This window comes from Hylaeus anthracinus, unplaced genomic scaffold (assembly GCF_026225885.1).
Source record: "Hylaeus anthracinus isolate JK02 unplaced genomic scaffold, UHH_iyHylAnth1.0_haploid 3, whole genome shotgun sequence".
NCBI lineage: Eukaryota > Metazoa > Arthropoda > Insecta > Hymenoptera > Colletidae > Hylaeus > Hylaeus anthracinus.
This window is the reverse complement of record NW_026535284.1, coordinates 6,259,013-6,284,717: the sequence shown is the minus strand read 5'-3', so window position 1 is coordinate 6,284,717 and position 25,705 is coordinate 6,259,013. Positions and strand designations below refer to the sequence as shown.

General features: G+C 38.0%; 2 protein-coding genes across 5 annotated transcripts in view; both read right to left on the bottom strand.

Moving 5' to 3' along the window:
* LOC128894060 (tyrosine-protein kinase receptor torso-like) overlaps positions 1–25,705 on the bottom strand; it is a 296,503-nt gene that overhangs the window by 218,956 nt on the left and 51,842 nt on the right. The gene's annotated exons all lie outside the window — the stretch shown is intronic.
* LOC128894070 (angiogenic factor with G patch and FHA domains 1) overlaps positions 857–25,705 on the bottom strand; it is a 45,376-nt gene continuing 20,527 nt past the window's right edge. For all 4 annotated transcript variants that reach the window (XM_054155515.1, XM_054155518.1, XM_054155514.1 and 1 more), the window contains exon 9: positions 857–2,793. In XM_054155515.1, coding sequence (XP_054011490.1) covers positions 2,644–2,793 — 150 coding nt within the window. In that variant the 3' untranslated portion in view covers positions 857–2,643. The remainder of the gene's footprint in view (positions 2,794–25,705) is intronic.

Below are 25,705 nucleotides of genomic sequence, written 5' to 3'. Positions count from 1 at the left end.
ATAGGTGTGACGACATAGTTTAATAAACTTTTTCGATTTTCTGTGTCAGATTACCAGAAGAGCCAAAATCACCTGCGGCAGCGGATAACTTCTTTTTTTTGCACGCATGTATATTATTTTGTAAATAAATGACGATATATTTTGTACCAAAAAATTTTTTATTTACTTTCCTTAATCATACCTTTAAGGGGAAAAAACATTCATTCAATTTTATGCAATAGTTCCTGAGAACAAAATTATTGAAAATATGCTTTTTTTGTGCGTTCACAGTGAAATGCCCCCTTAAGTTGCCAAAAAGGCTTCGAATAAGATCGATAGGATGGAACACTTGTGAAAGCAAATATGTACAAATTAATAATAATTGAAATTATTAAGTGTATTCCGATCAAAAAACAAAAATGTGCATAGTATATTAAATATGTTTCTGATACCACCAAAGATGAAAGTTGCCATGTTTAACATTTTTAAATATGGAAGATAATATTAAATTAATAAATTTCTTTTTAATTAATGCTCGACTCCGTAATTTGAAAATATAGTGTACATAGGCTTTGCGTGTTTCATCATAGTTTACAGAGAACACGTACTAAATTTATACTAAATTTTAATGATCATGTCTGAAGATCATATCAATCTTTGTAACACTTCTCTGAGAACCTAAAATATATTACATCTATAATATCAATTACCTGAGTACGTTGTAAGAATTGCTGCATCGTAGAATTATATTTCAATATTTAATGAATAACTTATTACATAGATATAAATTTACAATGACAGAACTCCGTCCTTTTCGCTTTTAAGAAAACGTGTATTGTGGTTGTACAGCATTTCCTGTACAGGTAATTTGAACGGTGGCTAGTTACCATAAAAATTGTCATCTTAATAATAATTTACAAGAGAATGGAATAAAACAATAAAATAGTCTAGTCAAAATATAGTAGTTACAGTTCTTAAGGGGGGAGGGTCAAGTAAAATTCAAAATTTCGACCTCTTTTTTTTGTTTAGAAAATTACTTTACCATCTGGAGAATGTGCTCCGACCATTTCAGCTAAAACTTCGAAGTCTAAGTGTACCTACAGAATCATTAAAGTGATACGCTCCAAACGGTACACGAAGGACTATTTTTGGATCCGGAAACTTTAAACGCGTTTTTCTCAAAACACAAAATTTCGCGTGCCGTGCAATGTAGCTTAGAGATTTCTCAGCCGATTGCTATGAAAATGGCACAAAATATTCCTTAAACTATTCCCCCTTTGCATCAACCTAAAGGTTTTTATAAAAATTGAAATAAACAATGTTTTTAATCATTTTGTTTGTAACAAGATTTTTTTAACGTGGCGTGAAATTTTTAACTTAAAATGTTTTTTTTTTTAAATCTAGGTTGATGCAAAGCGTGTTACTATATTTTAACAAAAAATTGGTGGATTTTAAATTTCAAATAATTAGAGTGACCTGTGCGTTGCACGGCGCATTCTCGAGAAGCCAACTTCAAACAGCTGCTGTTCATTCGTTTATGAATATTTTTACATAAAAAAAATTATATAGATTGACTAGATGCTATAAAATAACAAGTAATTAGTTGTAAATAAATATATATTACGCACTCTTCAAGAATAATTTGCGAAAAAGCGGTTGTTTACTTGACCCTCCCCCTTTAAGTAGAGATTTAATTCAAAATAGTTAATAAATTTAATTGTTTTCGAATTATTGTCTTATATTAGACAAATTCTAGTAAATTCTTTTTTAATCACTATCATTCATTAAAAAACTTCCTTCATGTTAGATTCTTGCATTCAATCTACTTCAATGAAATTTATTTACCTTATTATTATTCCATAAAGACCATTTGCGAACACACCAGAATACCGGAGGAACTGCAACTCTTATTTTTCACATTTTGATCATCACAAGTTAATGTACCTGTCTGGTTGTTGGCTTTGAAACTTGAATAAATTATTTAATTGGTTAAAAGAAACTACTGAACACATTAATTTAAAATATTGTATATATATGTACTTACGTTCTGAGGAGATATAGGTATTTTTTCAACCAAAAATTATTCATTTCGTTCAACTTGTGATAAAATCAAAGCTAACGATTTCAATGTTTACAACATATAATATATGACAAATTTACTGATTTCACAATAACGTAAAACGTAAGCCTTCTTACATCAAAACAAGAATAAATTTATTCACCACACAGAACTATGTAGACCCCAAAAATCTGCATATATAAAATTAAAATTCAACAACGACGGACTTGCAAAATGCGTTTACTTATACAGCAAAAACATGTATTTCGTAGTAAAAATATTAACTTGTGTTCGGGAAATACAAATGCACAAGAAATCTATTTGCAACACGTATAGGAAGTTAATCGTTCAACAAATGTTAAGTCATTTTTATTCATTTTCGTATTAGTTTATACTAACTTCAACTTGACGTAGAATCAAGGATCCTCATAAATAACTTTTCTATTTGTTACAATTGTAGGATACCGTGTATCAGTTTCACTCATTGGTGAATATCGTTTTTTAGTTTCCTGGTAACGAGAAAATCTAATTGTCTCTGTTTAGCGTGAGGAACCAACGAAAAAATGCGCCATGTATTTTTCCTGAACAAGGAGTTCACGTCGCAGTTACTGTGTTTGGTCGGTGATATCTTTGTAACGTTGCTGAGTTTTTCGCCACAAAGCCTGCTTCTTTTCCGTCATAGAATCTAGTTCGATTGTAGGAAATTCGCTCGTCGTCCCGAGACCGGTTCTGCTGGGATTATTCGTCATAGGTATCTGCAATCGGAATAAAAACGCGTGTTAAGCGAGCTCCTTATCGATTTGCAATTTATTCGCTGCAAATAAAGATATACATATATCGTGATCAGGAATTCAGTAATGAATTGCTCGTTGAGTAAACACCCAATATAAGGTACGATGTTAATTCGAAACTAACGTTTATTCGTTTGGCGTAGACAACTTTCATTCTCTGGAATTCAATAATTGATTGCTTATCGAATAGAAATACAATAATGGAAAAACGTTTGTGTTAGACAAACATTCTTCGCGTCCGAGAATTCGATAATTAGGTGCTTGTTGGGAATAAATGCAGTTGGAGAGAAATATCTATCTGAAAAGAAAGTATCGGGTTAATTTATAAATATAAATATACAAAATTGCTTGAAAAGAATTCGTAGGAAAACGAATCGAAATCCTGAATAGTTGTAGGCTTAGAGAAACTGGTTTCGATCTACGTAACGTAGATCGTTACGTTACGATCACAATTGTTTACGTTGTTGAATATTCTTTAAATTCGACATGCACAATTCTAAACAAGTTAATCTACAGACCATCGTTTCATAAATAAAATGATGTAAAAAAAGCATAGTAGTACAAATTCCTTAAATAAATGCAATTAAAAATTCTTTTGCAATACTAATATAAAAATGGAGCATAATTAACTTGTAGAATATTATTAAATCTTATACCACGGTTGCAATTAATGCTTTTGAAAAATCATCACGCAACTCATGTTTTGCAAAATTAAAGTTCTTTCTTATCAATAACGAGATACGAACATTGATATTATTTATTAATTTCGGTTCGTCGCTGGAAGATGAAGTTTTTCCCCTTAGAGACGCCTATATCCATGCTAGAATCGGGACCTTGTTTTCGTGTTTCCGCGCGGTATCCTTTCCCACTTGTTTCCTTTTTACGCATTTTCCATTCTCCTCGTTTTAGTCTTTTTCCCTTTCAACCAAGTAAGTCAAGTGTCGACGACGGCCAGATAGGGCCTCATTTACAAGCCAGACGGGGGAGGCTACTTGACCCAAATACGCCCAGGAGAGGGCATCTGCCCGGTGGATGCGACTCAAAACTTAAAATAACCCTCCTTCACTCGATAAAAGTCATCCCCTGCCGAATAACGTTTCGCTTCCTCTTTCAACCCGCGACGATATATTTCTCGCGTTCGTTTCCGCCGCAGAAACCCCGAGAATCGATCGAGGGAGACAAACGATACAATCGTGGCTGACGCTTCGAGCTAGATTGACCTCTCATTTTTTTCGGAGCAAACTCGTTTCACGTATTTTTCGATTCAATTATTCGTTTTTCAGTCACGCACCTAACTCTCGGCTTACCGGCGTCGAGATCTCGATAATCTAATAAAACTATCAAGTAATAATTATTTTTAAACATTATATACATTAGTTATGTATAAAATATTGCTGTGATGATTTTTCTTTCATACAATTATTATTATTATTTAACTTCAATAAGTCACGAAATTGCACGGCCCGCATATGTGTTCGCTCTTTTAAACGGCTGCCAGACCGATGTATCACCACTCAAAGTTTGCCAGATCAAATTTTTTTAATCCTATGTATCACATATTGTTTATACAAAAAGTTTCAGAAATAATGATTTCAGTCAAACTACTTCGTTTTTCCGACAAGGTTTTCCGACTGCCAGACCCATTTAGCACCGCTTACAATCTGCCAGACCAACTTTTTTATTCAATTTGGTATGTCAACAATACACACTAAAAATTTCAGTAGTAATGATATTGGCCAAAAATCAAATTATTATGATTCGCTATAGTGAAGCGTTGCACCACTGAATTCGTACCAGACCAAGCAGTTCTGAACTAGGGAGACATACCATCTTCGAAAAACAGGTTCATTTGTGTAATGAAATGAGTCACCCATTTCTGTCGCGAGCTCTCGGACTATTAAGAAGAAAAGAAAAACGAAACAGCTAGACAAAAATGTATAAAATACATATTACACTGTTTAGAAGATAAGACATCGATTTATTTACTAATTATAAGTTGCTATTATAGTTTTTAATACCCGTTCTATATTTTACCAAATGCATGAAAATTAATCTTTTACTAAAATAAGCAAACACCTGCATGAAGGAATAGTAGGATCCCTAAGTATCCCGAGGGTTGATTAACCCCCAAGACTTATGTTGAATATACAATAATTTCAAGTGACACATCCATCCCATCGCCTGCGTAGCAATTGTTCGGAGAAATTGTTGATAAATTAAACAACGATACAATTTTTGAATCTACATTCCTCAATATTATCCGTTTAATGTTATAAGAAATTTCTCTCGACCCGTAGAGGGTCGAGCGCCTCAGAAGATCTTGAGAGATACCCTTTAGAACGTTCCTTTGCTCGCGTTTTACGCCTTGAGTGAGCTTCCTTTGAAATTTTTAAGTGGCTGCAGAATGCAACACTGCGAATAGTTTTCAGCCCTTAATTGAGCCAAGTGTTCTTACTTTCGCCTACGTTGAATTCGCCCGGGCAGCAGGAAGAGCGCATTAAAGAAACAGCGAGGTAAGGAACGACGAAATATAGTTATCAACGAAGATTTAATAAATACTGGGTCGCTGTTAGGCACGTACTAAATCGCAATCCAAAGGAGAGGGATGACTAAAACATTAAGCATGCATTAGGAATTCTTTTCCAAGTTCATACAATAAATTTCATATTACTTCTACTAATAATACCGCTGAGAAAGGGTCGAAAAATATTTCTGTATGAATTTTATACAATTTATTTATCGATTTATACGAAGGGCAAACTGATCGTGAAACTATTATATTTCCTGTTGATATCCTGTTGATGTGGATATCTTAATGGTTGGTCGAGATATTTCAAAAGCGGTTTTTCCGAGACAAAAAGGTGAAATAGTTTATTAATTAGCACGAGAGTGGTTGTCATGTGAAACCGAATAAAGGTCGATTCAGACTATACGACACGTTCCGGCAACGACACGTACCGGCACCGACACGACAAAACATTCAAACACGCGTTTTAATGGAACTATTCACACTATTCCCGTTGACGGAACGTTCAGGTCGGTGTCTGTTAAGTGTGAATAGTTCCATTAAAACGCGTGTTTTAATGTTTTGTCGTGTCGGTGCCGGTACGTGTCGTTGCCGGAACGTGTCGTATAGTCTGAATCGACCTTAAATCGTGTAAATGAACAAATAAAAAACAATAGCAGGTCCGATAACAATCGAACGTCGTTTCCCTCGCGTCTCGCCGCTTAAATTCGAACTTGAGCGAGAAGGGAAGCGTTGGGAGTTCCGTATGCACCAACCTAGTAATTCCATTGGAGATAGCGTTCCGTCGAGGAGATTAATCATTTTCGTGGCATAAATCGGGTAAAATATATTCGCGAGGTCCGTCGGACGTTACGGTGGAAAAGGAAAGACGGAAGATAGAAGAAAACAGACGAGCCCGAGCGCCAGTTATAATATATATAAGTGGTCTAGACAGCCCAGACGGATGCATCATCGCCATCATCGTCGAGCGAGAAAGCGAAACTCGAGTCGAGCCGTTTTGCTCCCGAACGTCTCGCGAGCTCGTCAATCGGGTAACGAGCGCTCATTTTACGCGCACGATAACGCGTCTGTCGCTCGATCATGATCCGTTCTCGTCTTTCCTCCTTGGTTGCTCTCTTTCGTCGCTCCTTTCGCTCGCGTTCCATCTTCTTGCACAGGAAGAAGAACGACCAAGAGACGTCGGACTAGGTTGCCTTCGTCACGGAGTGCTCGTGGGAGTTTTTAAAGGGCTTGATTTTAACACTTTATTTACCGAGAGCCTATTTATAGGCTTTTTAATTCCACTATTTAGCTTTTCGAATTTATTTACTGTGTTGATGGTTGTCTATTTACAATAACGACGTTCAATGTTTGGATACAGACTTTCAATGGACCCAGTAACAGTATGGAGAAATTATTGTCAGCCTAGATTGGCATATACTACCGTAGACAATTCTTTTTTGAAGTAAAGACTGTTTCTAAATACCCCGGTAGATAAAGTGTTAAGTGTCTATATGGTTTTTTTTTTAACCCTTCGCAGTGTACATTTTCTGATGTCCGTGCAATTTTTATCGAGCCTCATTCGACATAGAATCGCAAAGGGAGTAAGCCTTAAAGTGGAGTAGCCGCATTATGGTAAGACGCTTCAATTTCATAACGCTATAATCATCAAGAGTTTTTTTGTTTTGCCTCCGCCGGGGATCGAACTCTGATCAACGGCGCTGGAGTCTAACGCCCTAACTGTTTGACCAGTAAGCTCTTTTGGAATTGGCACGAGATTAGGGGTATGTAACTCGCCTCAAGTTTAACTGCAAATAAAATTTAACTAAAAAAATTCGGTTTTGCGCCTGTACTAATATTGTATTCTATTAGTTTAAGCAGAGCCGGCGCAAGGCAGGTTTAGCGTGTTCGCCGGAACCCGGCCCCGCGTTTTCAGAGGCCTCGCGGTGTATGAAAATTACCCAATTAAAAGGCACCGATTTTGATTAATAATAATACATTTTTACAAATCTATGATGCCATTAACAGATGCAAGACATTTTAGTAGCGATGATTCAGATTAAAGGAGTGACGAAAATCATCAAAATATCTTATACAAAATATATAATATGTAACAGCATTTGTAAATAAATAGTTCCTCTATAATTTTCCTTGCCAATGGGCGTTACGAAGGAAAGTTCGACCCATCCACCTCCAATTGGAATGTGCCCGTGCCTAATAGAGGTTTACAAACATTGATTGGCTTGATCCAATCTTTTAAAGAAGAGATGTGGTCCATCGACCGTTCCAGTCTAAACTTATCACAGCTGCCCGGGATGGACAGATGGTCGAGACAATGATACACCCGGATTACTTATTAAAAACGGATTAAAAGTGTCTGCGAGACAATAGCGCGACGCGGACAAATATAAATCGGTGGCTGAATCGAGGGAGCTTCGTAATTCGAAACACAGACATAGGGAATCGACCAAGGAACGCGTTCTCGATCATTGAATTATTTCCATCGAGTCTGATCGATCGCCACCGGCGAATGTTGCGACCTAGATGTATCATGCTTACTTTATGAGAAAATTTTCTGCTTTCTAAATTCGAGCCAGGTCGTGGAAACGGTAGACGCGAGACCACGAATAATTGAATCAGATTGGATCAGCCGCGATCCCGAAGTCGGGAATAATTGAATAATTAAATAATCGACTGACGATTTAATTCTGGCAAGGTAGCACGCGACTAGAATTTCATGGTTTCATTGAAAGAGGACAATATTTAGTAAGGAATGCAATTTTGATTACTGTCGTGTAAAACAGACCTTGTCGAAAAATTTGAAAGTCTGTTTCATAACAATATTTCATTTTTGTTCGGGGGTTTTACAGTTATCCTGTCCTTTATCATTTTTAGTTTGACGATACAAAAATTGTCTTCATTATTTTGTCACAATAATTCTACACGTTTTACTATTACATTCGATTTCTTTGACTAACTGATACTAATAATAAAAATAAATACCGAGACACGTAAATGGTATTTGTATAAAATATTAAATATAATTAAATATGATTATATAAAATATTACTAAATATAATTAAATTAAATGGCAATTACATAAAAATATAATAGTTTCACGATTGAACATGATCGTAAGTAATATACTAACCTCAAAAAATAAACCAAACAAAAACCACATACAAACCATAATAATAATAAAATATTTAAAACTAATTTGTATAAAAAATAATGCAGTAAGTAAAAGTTCCAGATCTATATATTCTAAGATAAGTGGTATTCAATGAAAAAATTGAATAATGCATTGACAACTTGTTGAGAACTAAAAAAAAAAATGTTCGCAGACGCGAGACAACTGCAGACTAAAAGTCTCGCTCGTGATTACAACGTCGTCTATGCGAAAGCACGCCACTAGGTTGCGAAAGTGGCCATAAAACGAACAATAAAGCGGCGGAACCGCTGGCGAGAAAAGGCGAAAACCGATGCTCGGTGCCAAGGCGGGAACTAAAAGGGTGGAAAATAGGCAAATAGGCCAAGCTGGCTGGATGAATGACGCGGACAAGCGGAGGCAATGCACCGTGATTACCAATTAGACGATGCATACTGCTCGCCGCGTCTGCAGTGTCTACGACCTCGTACCTATTTCATATTTCACCCCATTTCTCCCTTCTTTCGATCGTATTCCGAATTAATTCAATTGTCTCGACTCTTTCATTCTCTGGGACTTCACAGCATTCGTCTGGTTTCGATAACCGTTCAATTTTATTAGGAACAAATCAATCTAAATGCTAAAAGTATTTAAAATGTAAACTTATCGATAGTATCGATAAATTCAAGCATATAATTTACAATTGAATTCCGTTACAATCGAATATTAATTGCGGTCGGCAATTAAATTTTCAATTGCAAGTTTTAAAAGTATAATGCAAAACTTAATTAACAATTATAATTCACCTTCAAATGTAAACGACTGTAACTGCGATTGAATATATAATTGTTAATTCCAATTATTCGCTTTCAATCGCAATTACGTTAAATTAAGAATTTAATTGCATCTCGCAATTAACCTTTGATTGGAATGGAATGTAACTGCAATTGAAAATATAATCGTCAAATTCAATTAACCTTCGATTACGGTAGAATCGAAATGGAACGCCCAAGACTGGTGGGAAATACCGTCGTTAGAGCGTGAACGCATCGCGGCTGTCAGGAAGGGAGAAACGGTGACGGTTGGAGGCGTCGAAGGAAAAGCGGGAAAAGCGCGCGAGACAGAGGAAGCGCGGCGTTTATTTCGCCCGGTACGTCGGCCGGCGGTGGCAGACATAGTGGCGACGTTGTAAACGAGCAAAGTTTCAAACCCAACATGCTGTCTCCGGGCTCACCGGAGCCCATATTCAACCTGTTAAGGTGCGGTGCACGTGCGACCGCGCGTCGCTTCCCGGCATGCCAGACAGGCAAACCGGGACAAACTTTCGAACTGGCACAGACCGTCTGGCACCCTACCACCTACCGACGGCGAACCCGCGAATTCTCAATATGTTATTGTACCACGGCACCGTTTTATCTGGATGCCGACGACCGGCATCGAACGACCGACTGCGGCCGTCTGTCTGGCTGGCTGCCTCTCTCGACCCGGGAATTTCATTCCTCTATCGGGCATACAGAAAGTTCAAAGGTACACGCTTACAACGTGGTGCACCGAGCCAGAAAACAATCGAAAAGTCCGCGCGAGAAACGATCGTAATCGTCGGAGAGCGAAGGTTTTGGTAATTCAGAACTAAACTTTCCAAAGGTAGGGGTGGTTTTGTTGATACCGTGTCACCGAGCAAACGTGTTTACTAGGGGTGGACCTTATTTTCCGAATATCGAATTTATTTACATCCCACTGATAATAGATTATTACATTATTAAGAGATTATGGACAAACCCAAACATCAAGCGACAAACAACCAACACCAGTTGTTGACCGCGATATCAGTTGTATACGTGACAGGGGTCCCAATTTCACGGATCTCAGTTAGAAGGTTGCAAATAGAATATCCCTAACCTACAGAACCCACAGTGTCCCCTTTTTGCAACAATGTTGTCGGTAACGAGGGGGCGACAAAGTTGCAAATCGAGAACTTTACAGTCGAACAAAATTGCAAATCGAAAGTATCCATTTTGCAATAATGTTGTCACTAACAGGAGGACAACAAAGTTACAAATCGAGAACTTTACAATCCAACAAAGTTGCAAACCGAAGGTATTCCTTTGCAATGACGTGGTCGCTAACAAGAGGACAACAAAGTTGCAAATTGAGAACTTTGCTATCCAACAAAGTTGCAAACAGAAAGTATTCCTTTTGCAACAATGTTGCCGCCTACGAGAGGGCAACAAGAGTAAAAATTAAGAACTTGAAAGTTCCCTTTACGGTGGCTATCATTCTATCATACAGTGGCAGTGGCAGACCGTTCTTCGTTGTCGTTATCGGTTGATATATCTTCCTCTTCCTGTATCACTATTCTCACATCCCAACCCTTCTCCGGGTCCTTTTCTCATCTTTAACCTCATCCCCAGACCCACCTGTACTCCCTCCACTAGCCCCACCCCTACTACCACTACTACCCCTACTCCTACACTACTACACTACAATATACTACACTTTAAACCATTCATCTTTTCCTTTTGTCATTTTTCTCTAAATGTACTGACAACAATGTTACTGTATGTTACATACAATTGATTTGTTTAATTTCTCTACAATTATTTACTTCGTGTCACCTTTTAACACTTTAACGTCGCGCGTATACGCAGTCAATTGTCGCCAGGGACCGACACAATTGTAGTGTACCCAGATTTAATCTAAAATTCTTCCAATCTAAAAATCTAAGATCAAATCTAAAATTAAAAACAGTCAACAAAAGAATAATTACCTAAAGTCAAAGACGTAGCGATGAAATACGAAGTCAATAGCAATATCCACACTTGTTTACATTAATTAATCATCCCACAGAGAGTGCGATACTGGCCAATAATTTTCGGTAGCATCACACACGTGTTGTGTGAGCGGACGTTAAAGTGTCAAAGGACATTGTATCCAATGAAAATGACTTTGTGCCTCGACTGCAATTTAATTTAAACTCGCGAGACGTGCTCCGAAATTACTTTAAGCCACGGGAAGCTAGGAGTTTCGCTCGCTGAAAATGTAGGCCAATTACTTTGCGTCAATGTTTTGCCTGGCAAATACTTCAAACAGGGCCCCCCCCGAAATGAAATGCCAGAAACTCCATGAATCTCCTCGACTCGTGGAGTGCGAGCTTCTCGGCGCAGCCATCGGAGCCAACGATCTCTTGTTCGCCGAGCCGCGGCATGTTTGCACAGAATTAATTAACGTTTGGCCGTCTATAGACTCTGGACTTGCTAGACTAAACTAGATAAACTAAGGTGCAGGTACCATCGTCCTCGTCACCGCTAGTCTCGTCACGTTTCAAGGTGTGCGTGGCCCGTACGTGCGATTCACGCTGAACGCGTTAACGTTAACGTTTATTTGCTGGCCACGGGAGCATGTTGAGCAATGAAATGCTCCCCTGCGGCGAACTTTTTATTCGAAGGATAAATAATGAACAACGTACGGAAACAAAATTTTCATTGGAAAAGATGATTAAACATAAAACTTCTGCTTTAATTTCTCTATTAATTTGACCAACGACAACAATAAATTCAATGTTTAAATAGGCGTAACTATAATATCTTAAGTATTAGGTGGACTGGAAAGTAATGTCGTTTCTTTTATATTAAATTCAAACAAATTTTTTATAAATTTCTATTTTTAATTATTAATTGTATAATCGCTCCCGTTATCAATAGCCTTTTTCCATCTAGTGTGCAAATTGTCAATGCCAGTACGATAAAAATCAATGAGCTGATGAACGATAAACAAGTATTTAAAATTGAAAAAAATGACATTATTTTCCGGTTCACCTAATAAGTCCCAAAACATCCTGTTTTCTCAGTTCCCCAAATAATTTGACCAACGACTGTATTAAATTCAATCTTCATAAATAGGTTTCTATATAAATCTATCCCTAATTTAACCAGGATCCATTAAAGGGATAATAACGCTTACCGTTGTACGAAAGTAAACATTCGTGGAACGAGGGTAATAGATCGTTGTCAGTCACTGTTGATCATTCACGTGTCTCGTTCGCAGAATGCGAATACACACGCACGCGTATCCATCCGAGACGAGCATTAGACAAATAGGCAGACATAGGCTTGCACATGCACGCTTTGGCGGCTTCATGGAGAGCAGACACAGAGATGCCGCACATCCTGACCAAACTCGACGCGACATTTCTGCACTGCCCCTACCCAGTTACCTTCTTTGTATTCTTTTTTCACCTCTCCTTCATCGTTTCTTAACCTCACTTTTTCGTTAACCCTTCTTCCTCTTGTATTCTGCTCTGTTATTACTAGACTGCGGATATTATGCATTTATGATGAACAATAATATAGAAAAGATACATAAAATATACATAATGTATGTTGAATATATTCTGCAATTATTAGAATAATATTGGATAATGATTTAGACAAAAGAGTCTTTAGGATTTTGTTGTTTAAATGAAAGATAATGTTGGATATCGCTTAGGCTAATCTGTACCTTCTGTACTGTACCATCTGTACTGGAATCTTTATTACTTTAAGTTGGTCAGTAGTTTTATCTTCATGGGATAAGTAAATATTTTTAAGTTTCAAACCTAATCATTCGTCCATACACCAACTACGCATCCGACCCTTGTACCCTTACTCGCTAACTCCGAATAATACACCCGACTCCTTAACATCCAACGATTCTCATTGGTCCTTCCCCTTATTTCCACCACCTTCTGAATCCTTAAACACAAACCTTTAAAAGGCACACCAGAACTCCTCTCTCGAGCTTTTTCGTAACACAATTTAACAGAAATAGGAACGCAGCGGTAATCTAGTTTCTAAGTACCGAATTGTAGTAGAAACAGAACATCGAAATAAATCGGAATCTAACAATAAATCAAAATTTTAATTTAGTCTTGGCGTTTCACATTCTTCGATAGAATAATAGCACTACCTTTAGTCGATAAGTGTCGCACCACGGCTCCTTTCTCCGCAACACTTTACAAAAAGTAACGAAGAATTTACACTCGCAATTAAAAGGATTTATAGCTAAAATTCTCCTCCAATCAAAAGTGTCATCACCAAATTCTGTTCTTCGATAGAATAATAGCACTACCTTTAGTCGATAAGTGTCGCACCACGGCCCCTTTCTTCGCAACACTTTACAAAAAGTAACGAAAAATTTACACTCGCAACTAAAAGAATTTATAGCTAAAATTTCTCCTCCTTCAATCAATAAGTGTCATCGCCACGCAGAGTCCTGTCTCCAAGACACTCACTAACGATAGATTCTAACACTCGACAAAAATCTCCCTCTGGAAGAATCTAAATATACACGGTCTGTCTAAAAAGAAACCGAACTTTTGCTATAAAAAGAAAAAAAGTACAAGTAAAGTTTTTACACACACGTTTATTTACTCAAAATAATTTCCGTCTGCGTCAATACAGCTTGTAGACCGCGTAATTAACATTTCGAAGGACCTTTCCAGCTCCTATTTTGGTACTCCGTTTAGTACGGCGGTTACAGCGGCCTGAATCTCCGAAACGTTGCTATAACGTGTCCCTTTCATTGGAATGTTCAATTTTGGGAAAAGAAAATAATCGCAAGCTGACAGATCAAGCGAGTATGGTGGATGATTCAAGGTAACAATGCCTTTTTTAGCCAAAAATTGACGCTCAATTGCGGCTTTGTGTGCAGGTGCATTGTCGTGCAGCAACATCCAACTTCGTCTTCAATCGACTCTCGATCGTTTTTAAATCGAGTGAACCACTCGTAAACTCGTGTACGGCTTAGGCATTCATCCCCATACACTTGTTTTAATAACGTAAGCGTTTCGGTAAAAGTCTTTTTCAATTTAACGCAGAACTTAATATTAGCGCTCCATTGCGGTGTTCCAACAAGCGTCACAAAACGTTCGTTAAATTTCAAGTCACACAACGGAATGTGATCGATCGATTCAAATGATACTGTGCACGGTCAACAATTAACGTTTAACCTATCGTCTTTTATTATCTGTAACTAGATGGCGCGATTAGAAAACAATTTTAGAGCAAAAGTTCGGTTTCTTTTTGAACAGACCGTGTATTTTCACGCGTACTCAAACATTTAACCTCATAACCATAGAAAGAAAAAGAAACTCCCGAAAACCGCAATGTTCGCAAACTCGATAAATTACTTCTCTACCATTCGAAAGTCCCCTGTCCTCACTCTTGCACCCACCCACCCGCTCCTCTTGTCGTCGATCTCTCGTTTTCTCTTTCTTGTCCTTTCCCTGTCTCTTTAATCGGCTCTTCAACCACTTTATTGGTCAATTCCAGGCAGGTTTAATGCGTGAGCGTCCACCGCCGATTCATTGGCGCGTCAACGTACAGACAGCCGGGTAGACGCGGGTCTTACGTGTGGGTGGCACGGTCTGCGTGCACATGCACGCTTTGGCGGCTTTATGGAGGGCAGACACAACGAGAGTGCACAACGTCCTGACCGCGCGCGAGCACGGTCGCGCGATAATCCTGTGATGGATGTCCCTACGTAGCCGGTAAGCCCCGGCAGCCGGGGCTGCCTCGGTACCGTCGGTGTGTTTACCCAGACGGAAGCCGTCTGGCGACGATAGGAGGACCCGACCTATCGCGTATGGTGCGCGCGGGTGATACGTCGGTTCTGCATCGACCACCGCCAGGATATGCACCTCCGACGAGACGGCGTTTCGACAATGTATCTGGGCGGGAATCGCCTCGGTGAAGGACGTCGGGACCTCGGTGGAAAGAGGAAGAGGTGATTTTTTTTTCAATTTCTGAACTGATTGATCACGACGAAGTTTTCGCGAGTATCGATGGGTGAGTACTGGTCGTTTATCGTCGTTGATGCGGAGCAAAAGCAAGGCTGATTACCTGAGAGGTTGTTAATGGCTTCTAGGTGACACGTGTGTTTTTTGTAAGAGGAAACACGAGGAAGTTAAATGATACCGGTTAATTGATATTGATAATACATAATGCTGTTAATACGGAATCAAATGTAGCTTCAATCGAATGTTAATTGAACGAATAATTAAATTTTTAATTACTCTTTGAAAATTTTGATTGGACATTTAATTCTTAATTGCAATTAACCTTCAGCCGCGATGAAATTCAATTCTCAATTGCAATTAACCTTCGACTGCAATTAAAAACACAAAGACATGATTTGGTCATTATCTACCTATCGAGTACAAATAGTCTCCCCGTATGACATGCTATAATTTTTACATAAATAAAAATTCATCCCTAAAATTTAATTGCCTAGCCAAACTAAAGTATACACATCCTGGTCCCACATGAATATTTCACAAATCTACACGTACATCTTTAAGAAAAATTCTCAAATTATATTTTTTAACCCCATTACCCCGTTTGCAACCCCTAAACAAACCTTCCTCGGTTTCTCGAAACGTTTGCTCAGCGAATCCATGGGCCTTCGCCTGGCAATGGTAAAACACTACACGGTGCTTCAGAGGGAGCCTCGTTAAGCACGATGCATCTCGCCACGCGGCGTGGAAACTCATATCCGGGGTTTAATGGGACCGTGTCTGATCCGGATGAGGGAAAATCCGGACGAACCGCGGACTCCCGCCTCGCTAATTCGAGCCGACCGGCAGCACCGTTTAAACGCGTTGTTTCCCTCGATTAACGTCGAATCGATTCCCCCCTTCCTCCCTCTCGGCAAACCCGAGCAAACGAAACACGTCCACGGCAAACTTCGTCAATTAACCTTTCAGGAGGCTCGCTGGCCAACGTTTCTTCTACTAGACAAATTAAAGGGGGTAGTTATCACTCACAAAATTTAAACATTTTTTGGGGGGGGAGATTTAAACGCACATTTAACCCTTTGCACTCGAGGTCTTTTTCGCTTGTGCGAATCAGCAACTCCAGACGATTTCGGCCAAATTCGGCAAACACTTTACAAGTACTTTAAAAACATTTATAAACAAACAAACGTATACAAATAATACAATTCCACCAGTTTATTCATTTATATGTCGAAAACAACAAACTTCGATAAATATTACACTCTGTAATTAGTTTTGGTGTGATATTTTGGAAAACAATATTCAAGATGCATCCTAGGTTTGTCAAGACACGTATCACAGTAATACGAAATTTCCCGGCTACTTGCAGGCGTGTTACAGTCAGAACAAACCTTGAAGTCCCTTTTTGGCCCTTTTAGTATTACGCGAAGCTTCCCGTTTAGTCGGATTTCATCGGAATGCGATGTACACGCTTGCTCTCGTTGCTGGCGATATAATCCTCTCAATTGTTCGACAAGTGATTTCAGAAATCGCAGATGGCTCAGTGGCTTTTCCTCCTTTTTGGTCTTTTCTAGTTTATGCAAAATGTATGAGTTGATCAGGGAAATTTCCATGCCCCCAAAAAAAGCATACGCCATCATTTAGGACTTCAAATCACTCGGTCGCCGCAGCAGCGCCGCTTGAGTTGACAGATCAAATCGACCGGGCGCCGTATCGGCGCCGCTCGAGTGCAAACGGTTAAATTCGAAACGAAGCGTAATTTTACAGTAGAAATATTGGACTTGATATGTAAATTTGTTTGTTAAGATATATTTTTAACAATTGCTGTGTTGAATAGCATAAATTTAGAATGACTTTATACTGAGTCTCAACCTGAAGTTCACTAGCCAACAAATTTTGCTGACTGGCGTTCGTCTAACAGATTACAAAAATGTTTGACAAATTATTAGATGTAGACATTAATTCTGCATCTTTGCATTCAATCATTTACAACTGTACTCGAAATAAAAATATTTACTTATTTTGTTACGTTAAAGTACCAATTCAATCACCATTACAATAAATTTACTGCATACATATACATAACCAAGTCTCAACCTGATGGACATTACAATTTATCTGTATACATATACAAAATTCAGTAGCCAACAAATTTTATCGACGTATTTCTAACAGATTACAAGTATACTCGACAATTATCATGCACAAACTCTTTATCAGAGATGAGCAAAACCCTAGACTTCGAATAAATCTGAAGTTTGCCGGTATGTTTGTCTCGTTCCCTTCTTTGGAAAATTTTCAAAAGAGGAAAGGAGATAGACAGATCGGCAAATTTCAGATTTATTCGAAGCGTAGGGTTTTGCTCATCGCTGCTCTTTATCTTCGTTTTCCTCCATTTTGTTACCATTAGTACCAGCATTCTAACAATGAAATACACAGATTGCGTTTGATTTTCTTCTAAAAAGTTATACATCTTTTCTTCAGAAATAAATGATAAGTACCTCAGAAAGCCGTACAGTTAATTCCTACCTCGAATATTTACTTGACCAAAAAATTCTTAAACTCTCCCGTGACAACTGCGTGCCCCATTAAATGGTACTCCGTGGTCCTGCGACCCGATTGATCTCCCGCTCGGCAAACGCGAAAACGGCACTTAATTGGCCTAGGCATCGCGGGGGCCACGTTTAATCATTTAATCAATTATTTCATCAAAGGAGCCAAAGGAGCCTTCAATCATGCGCATTAATGGCCCACCCGCGCAACACGATGTTCTTTCTGTCTCGTTACGTCCGTTTTCTCCCGTTCCACTGGCCACGGCCGGTTTGCGCTCGTCGATACGAGTCAGAGCCGGCTGGCGCTGGTTGTAATTAATAGATCTCTCGTTGTACATATTTGTATGCCCCGGGTCTGGCCGATTGTTCGGCACAATGTGTGCCGTGGCAGACGTATACGCACACCTCGTCTAGACCGATCGACCGCTCCTGGCTGGATTCCTAGCCAGCTAACGTTACGGACAGTCGACATACGGACATACAACACCCCGTACACACGGACAGAAGGTCCACAGGAGGGTTCACAGGGTGTGAGTGTACGCACAGTTGGACAGGACTGTTAAACCGACGACGTGGTTATGCGCGCACGTGTACGGCCCTCATGTATGCACAGCATTATGCGCTCGCGTCCGATTCCTCCTGGCTGAGCTCCGGTTAATTTCGTTCCGTCTCTCTACGTGTCTCCCTGGGGTATCGCGGCATGGCGGACCCGTTCGGGGACTCCCCCGCGGCTGGTCTATTACACTTTTTCTACATCTGGATTTTTCGCTAATCTTCAATTACTTTTTCTTGGTACGTCGCACAATATGATATTTCAGCGACCTAGCGGGACGAAACTTATGTGGTCCAATATCTTGAAAACTATTAGGGGGACCAGAAAGTAATGTCGTTTCTGTGAATGTCAATACTTGTTTATCATATATCAGCTCATTGTATACCAGTTGATTTTTATCGATCAGATATTGAAAATTTGCACATTAGATGACAAAAGGTTGTTGATAACGAGGGCGATTACATAATTGATTAAAAATAAAATCTTGTTATAAATTTATTTGTTTGAACTTAATGTAAAATATACGACATTACTTTCTGGGCCCCCTAATATTAGGCCGTCCGCACGCGAAGCTACTCAAAAGAAACGTAATTGGTTACTTGTTGATTAGTAATGATTTTGAACATTTTTAGAAAAAGCATTTACCACTGTCCGTGCGGTGTAATATTACAGTAAGGTTATATTCTCGGTCATTACTTGAACAAATATTGTTCATAATTAATGTAACTGTTGTCAGAAATTAACTTTTAGTTATTCCAGCTAACAGATGTAACGATATAGACAAATTTCTCACGATTACTGTGTTCGACGAATACTTATTCTGAACCGTGACTCTTATTAATATTTAATCAAAGATTGAATGTTACTATATGCATTGTAAATATTCAATTATATTCGGAGATGTACATATTTATTGCATTTTAATGTATCAGATCATTATATCAATGTTTTTCGAGAATGTAATATTTCCGAACATGAAAAGTTGAGAATAAAATTTAAATAAGTAATCGTGAGATATTTTTCTATACATTAATATCTATTGATTGGAACAATTAAAATTAAACATTTGTGATACACACAGTATTATTCAGTGTTCGATTAAACATTAATAACAATTACGGTTGAGAATAAGTATTCATTGTACACAGTAATCGTGAGAAATTTGTCAATATTTTAATATCTATTGATTGCATCAACTAAATATTAATTTCTGACAATAGTTAAATTAATTATTAACAGACTTATTTAAACAATTAAGGGGGATATGATTGTGCTGTGATATTAATGTTCCACGAATTATTTTCTTGATAGATTCAAGGAGCCTTCGAAACGACCGTCACGGGGTTGTTGTTCGCCCTTTCCCTATCCTACTTCGACAGGTACAAGCGAGCTACGACGCACGGCCGCGCCCAAACAAGTATGCGAAGAGTTCATTCTTCGACGATCCTTCGGTCGGTACGGATCTCGCGATCGCGCGTCCGCGTCTCGCGTCTCTCCTATTTTTGCTTGTGTAGTTTCCCTTAGTTATCAAAGTTTGGTATTGCTTGTGGGTACCTTAGTTTAGTCTAGTTAGTCTTAAGGCATGTGTCTTTGTTAGTTTTAAGGCATGTCTCTATGTTAGTTTTAAGGCATGGATGTACGAGTGTTTGCCTCTGTCAAATAATTATTAATCATTTGTTCACTTCTTTTGTTTGTTCGTAGGTCCATATTGGACTCGCAACTTCGTGCTTCACTTCGGTCACTACTGCTTGATGCTATAAGCAGAGTGACCAACCATGTGACTGGCCGATGTCGGTTGCCGTCCTCTAGTGGGTCTGATTTGAGAGAGGGTCAATCGACGCCTCCGAGGAATCCTCTACTCTCTGTCCGCGTCAGGCGAAGTCCAGGCTCCCGACGCAGCGCAGCTCAAACGAGCCGTCAGACGGATGCAAGTCGTGTCCTGGACTCCTGACGTTGTGCAGAGAGTAGAACTCCGTTTCGGGACTCTACGACCGTCAGACATACCTGGTGTCGCCAGGGCAGGGCAACCTGACGCGGTGCTACCTACGTCGTACACTGTAAGGTCGGATCTGGGCCCTCGGCAGCAGGTATGCAGGGAGTAGAGTACTGGCGGAGACATTGATCGTCTTTCTCTCGAATCAAGCCCACCAGAGGAAACGGAACTGACTCTATAAGTCCAGTTACGTGGTCGCGTAGTGTCGCGATCTCAATTTACCTTCCATTTAGTTCAAATAATTATTTGGCAAAGTCAGACTTTGACTTTGGAAATCGAAGGGAATTTTCTTTTCTTTTGATTTCCACGGTTTCGTACTTAGTATTAAGCTCGTCGACTCTATGTAGAGTATGCATCTATGTATGTATACTGTATGTAGAGGGAGATCGAAGGAAGTTTGATTCCTTCTATCTCCGGGTCTCCAGTCGCAGCAACCTCCACGTGGTGAGACCTGGTAATCGGTATTATTCATGACGAACAATCCTTCGTCGCGAATAATACCGAGAGCTAATGGCTGCGAACTTGGAATTAGATCTTTAGATATAAAAAGTGTAAAGTGTAAAGTGAGTGTAAAGTGTATAGTGTAAAGTGTAAAGTGAGATTAGATTTAGATTAGCAGAGGCAACATCAAGGAGTCGTGCGTGGTACTAGTGGTCCGTAAAAGAACAAAGTATCCGATATATAACAGTTTTCAGAAAAATTCATTTTTATGAATTATGTCAATATCAACATTAATACATTTTTATCGCAAAATGTTAGTCAATTTTCACGACAATTTGGTATTTAAACTACAGATCAAACTATGACATACGTATTTTCTGAAATTTTGTTTTCTTGCATTATATAAAATTATTCTGTTTGTAATGTAGTTACATTCTGTGCGAAATGAAATCCTTAAACCTGTATAATCTAAGAACTGGAAAACTTGTACGTCGTTCTTAATAACACAAATGGAGAACGATTTGAATTTAGATAGATGGAACGAGATGCAGTTCCTCTGCTGATTTGCAAGTAAACAATTATTAGTTGTTCACACTTGTCCACGTTCTGACTGCTTGTGTTTGATAGCCTATGAGTACAGCTTTATCTAATTTACATATGTTAATGTAATATGTCAATATGTATACTTCAATAAAATTTTGTTATTAATGTAAATGTATATGTCTATGTATACATATGTCTATGCATATATTAATGTAATATAAGAATGTATATATTATTGGTTTTATTATTAATCTAATTGTATTGTATGTAATTGTAAATGTATATATTCGTATAATAGACCAATACGTATATTATTAATTTTATTATTAACCTTTCAATTATTAACATTAATAAATATTAATCTAATATATCAATGTACATAGAATATATTTCAACAAAATTACTTTGCATTTAAAAAATATTATTGATATGCAAATTTTGTGTAACTTGTTAGAAAATTGATTTGTTTCATTTTACCTAGAATATAATTAATACACCATCAACAACTCACCGAGAGAACAAATTTCAAAGTAACTAATTTCCATTTAAAAAATATTGTTTTCCCATCCGAAAGTAATCAAACAAGACGAAATACTATTCTCTACGTGTGTTCCTGGGATATCACGTCATGGCTGACCCGTTCTAAGACTCTCCAGCCTCGCGATTGGTCCATTACTCGTTTTTCACATCTGCATTTTTCGCTAATCTCCGACACAGTTACTTTTTGCTCACTACGAGCGCGTCCTCTGGCTCAAGACCGTAATTTTACAGGGATACTTTTCTCATCGTGGACTCGAGACCCCTATTGGTTCCCTCTCGGTACCCTCTCTGGCTGATTACGTTTTTCAGCCGTCCGTGACCACGTTCCCCGATTGCGGTTGACTATTTAATCTCCTCGGGGGCCTCAATACTTTTTTTTTTCTTTTTTGGTAAAAAGAGAATGTTAGTGTGGTTTCGTTTGGGCGTCGAATGGGCAGGACGATTGGTATAACAGGTAAGCGTTTAGTGAAATTAAAGTGCAAGGTTTTGTACGGCACTTTGGAAGTGTTCGTGAATTAAATTAACGAGGTAGTGGAGGAATTATTATTTAAAGTAATACATGTACGTTTTAACGTATCAATAGATTGGATGTCCTTCAGAATACGAAAGATAAGGGTTGTTTTAAGAGTTTTAACCGACTATAAGCAGATGTAACCGTCGAGTCACGTAGTACTTATATTGAAATTTCAATAATTATTTCAATTTTTTTTTCAAACGATAGCATATTGTTAATATTATACTGTCGATATTAAACAAGTTTATGAAAACCACTCATGCTTCGTAATAAATAATATTACTAATTATAACACTGTACTATACAGTTTGAATCCAATGCTCAAGAAACTCTGTTATTATAAAGAGAAACATGGCACAAGCTAAGTTTGACTTAATCAATCTTCTAAAATTACTTCCCTGCTAATGAGTGTTGCAAAGACCTAATTAGGCGATAATCAGGTGGAAGCACGACTGGAAAGTCGGGAGGATGTGGTAACACTTCCCACGCTAGTTCCTAGATCTTTTCCTGTCTGGTCTTCGTAGTGATTAACATATAACTCTTTCTTTTGAAAGCTTCCGTTGAAATCTTGCTAACTACTGACAGTAGACTTTAGAAGTTATCGTTCCTCCAACTTTCAAACCACCAAGTCCCACTTTTCAAGCTGAAACTAGGCTTTGGTGTTGGAACTGAAGTTCGATTATATTATACTATCATAGACACCATAAAAATAAATTGTGAGCTTAAACCTGCATGTTGTTTGGCAATATTAATTGTCTTCGTTATCTGAGTTTTTGTAGAATAATGCGGTTTCTAATATAAAATAGTTATTATTATTAACGCCGTGTATATTATTTCGTTCTTTCATGAAAGTTTGGATAAACTTCAGAAAGTCCCTCGGCAATCTCGCTATTTTCGCATGTTTAATTTTGACACAAATTCCGGTATTTATGGTGCCAAGTGCTTGGTCCCGGTTTTATTAGATTTAGCAACGAATTTAAGCTTTGAAGGCGCATAGATTTCAAAGAGCATTCCCTTGCAACATATACAATCCGATTTCTGTAAACACATCCCAAATGTTCGGAGACTGCGCCAGGAGACATTTGATCTAGATTGTCAGATGTCTCTGTGACGGGCTTAATGATCAAACATGGGAAATAGAAGGTATTTAGAATCACATGCAATTGCGAACTACCTTTCCTCTAAAAGTCGATGGGCTAAAATGAAATACGCTCACGTAAAATTAATAAATGCCCAAATACTTCTAAGCAGCAGTATGGAAATAGGAATGAAATATTCTAATAGCGTTTAGAAGGTCCGCAAATTACCTACGAGAGAAATACCTACACGAATTCTAAAAATTGACAGCATTTGGGCATCGTCACCAATCGAGTGAGAAAATAATACAGGATCTGTAAAACAGGTGTTGAATCGCCAGGACCAAATAAAAGTCAATGAAATAAATAAAATATCAAATTATTTGCGTCGATTCGGGATGGTACATGCGGGTATTCGACTGAAGATAATCAGGAAGGGGTTGGAAAAGGTTTGTCAAGTAAACAGACGATTTGTATCGCTATGCAACATCGGTGTACCCGCATGCCAAACGGTGCATCCACAAAGGGGGGCCTGGAAAGAATCTACCTGGATGAAATTCTGATTCGAAGATGAAAATTTTGGAAAATGTTACGTCACAGATGATAAAGATTTCATATGAAGGTAACATTTGATACTGTATCGAGACACGATCGTTCTCGATAATTTCAAGGTGCTATGTCTCACATAGATGGATGAATAAAGAAGACATAAATAAATAATTATATAAAGTGAAATGAGTGTACCAAAATGAATATATTTCTTCACGTAAAAATACATCGAAAGTGTCAAATGAACATTGTCGTTCAGTTCTTCGTTATCGATGAAACTAACGTTGAAACTATTTGGAGCACCACTTAATAAAATTCAATTGAACGAATATCAGTCATAGATATTTATTACAAAACTACTCTGTATGTTTATAGGAGAGAAAAAAACTTGTATGCTCTGTCTCTATATACTTCAATCACTATAAAAAATGGTAGAAAGGTTCGTGATAGTAAGTGTTATAAATCTCAGCTCACGCTCAGCTCCAAACATCTTCAAAATAAATTTTCTAAAAAACGAAGCTTTGTATAAAAAAGTTGTATTCCACCTTTTCGACTCATTTTTACACATAGAAACACTTTCATGGGTCACCCTCTACATGACACCTTACATGATTCTTCTAGCAGCCCTCTAAGAGGTCACTGTAAGAAATCCCTAGAATATAATTTCCAAGTGAACAAAAATACTACTGATCGATTGACAAAATATATAACAAAATCACTCTTATCACTTCAAATCCCCTACTCCTTCTATCGATAATATTAGAATATTGAATTTGAGAAGTTAAGGACTAAGAACGAGAGGGAGCAACAGAGACAAAATGAATTTTACATACAGTCAGCATTCTAAACATTCGTACCCTCTGTCTATTAAAAAACTTTGTCTAAATTAAATAATAGGTTCGATGTTTTTCAATAAATAGTTCATTATAAATATGTACATGGATAGATTTTACACTTGTATATATGTATGTATAATGAAAAATTTATTTGAAAACATCAAAACTGTCATTTAATTTAGATAAATTCCTTCAACAAACACAGAGGGTACGAATATTTATAGGACTGACTGTATAAGGGTGCAAAGTCGTATACCTTGACTATAACACCTACTATTCTACCATTTGTTCCTTCTAAATGGTTCATTATAAATATGTATATGGATAAAATTTTACACTTGTACATATGTATGTGTAACGACAAATTTATTTGAAAACATCAAAACTATCGTTTAATTTAGATAAATTCCTTCAATAAACACAGAGGGTGCGAATATTTATAGGACTGACTGTATAAGGGTGCAAAGTCGTATACCTTGTCTATAGCACCTACTATTCTACTATTTGTTCTTTCTTTCCATTCACTTAATTCTTGTCTTCTAATCAGAGATTCGAACCCTAACCCGTACCGGGTTCCGGCACTTCGTATTATAGAATAACCCATTTAACCAGGTAACACAAGACATCTGTAACCCGAGTAACCCGGTTGTATGCGCGTTATAATAATACAGTAAAAACCATAGTTATTATCATGTTTCTAAACGGTAATCAATTTTATTTCAATATTGTCTGTTTTCTACTCTACTGTCCATGCGCGAGAAGGTCATGCAAGTGCTTACATTTACTCGCGCGCGCGCGCGCGTGTGTGTGTGTGTGTGTGTGTGTGTGTGTGTGTGTGTGTGTGTGTGTGTGT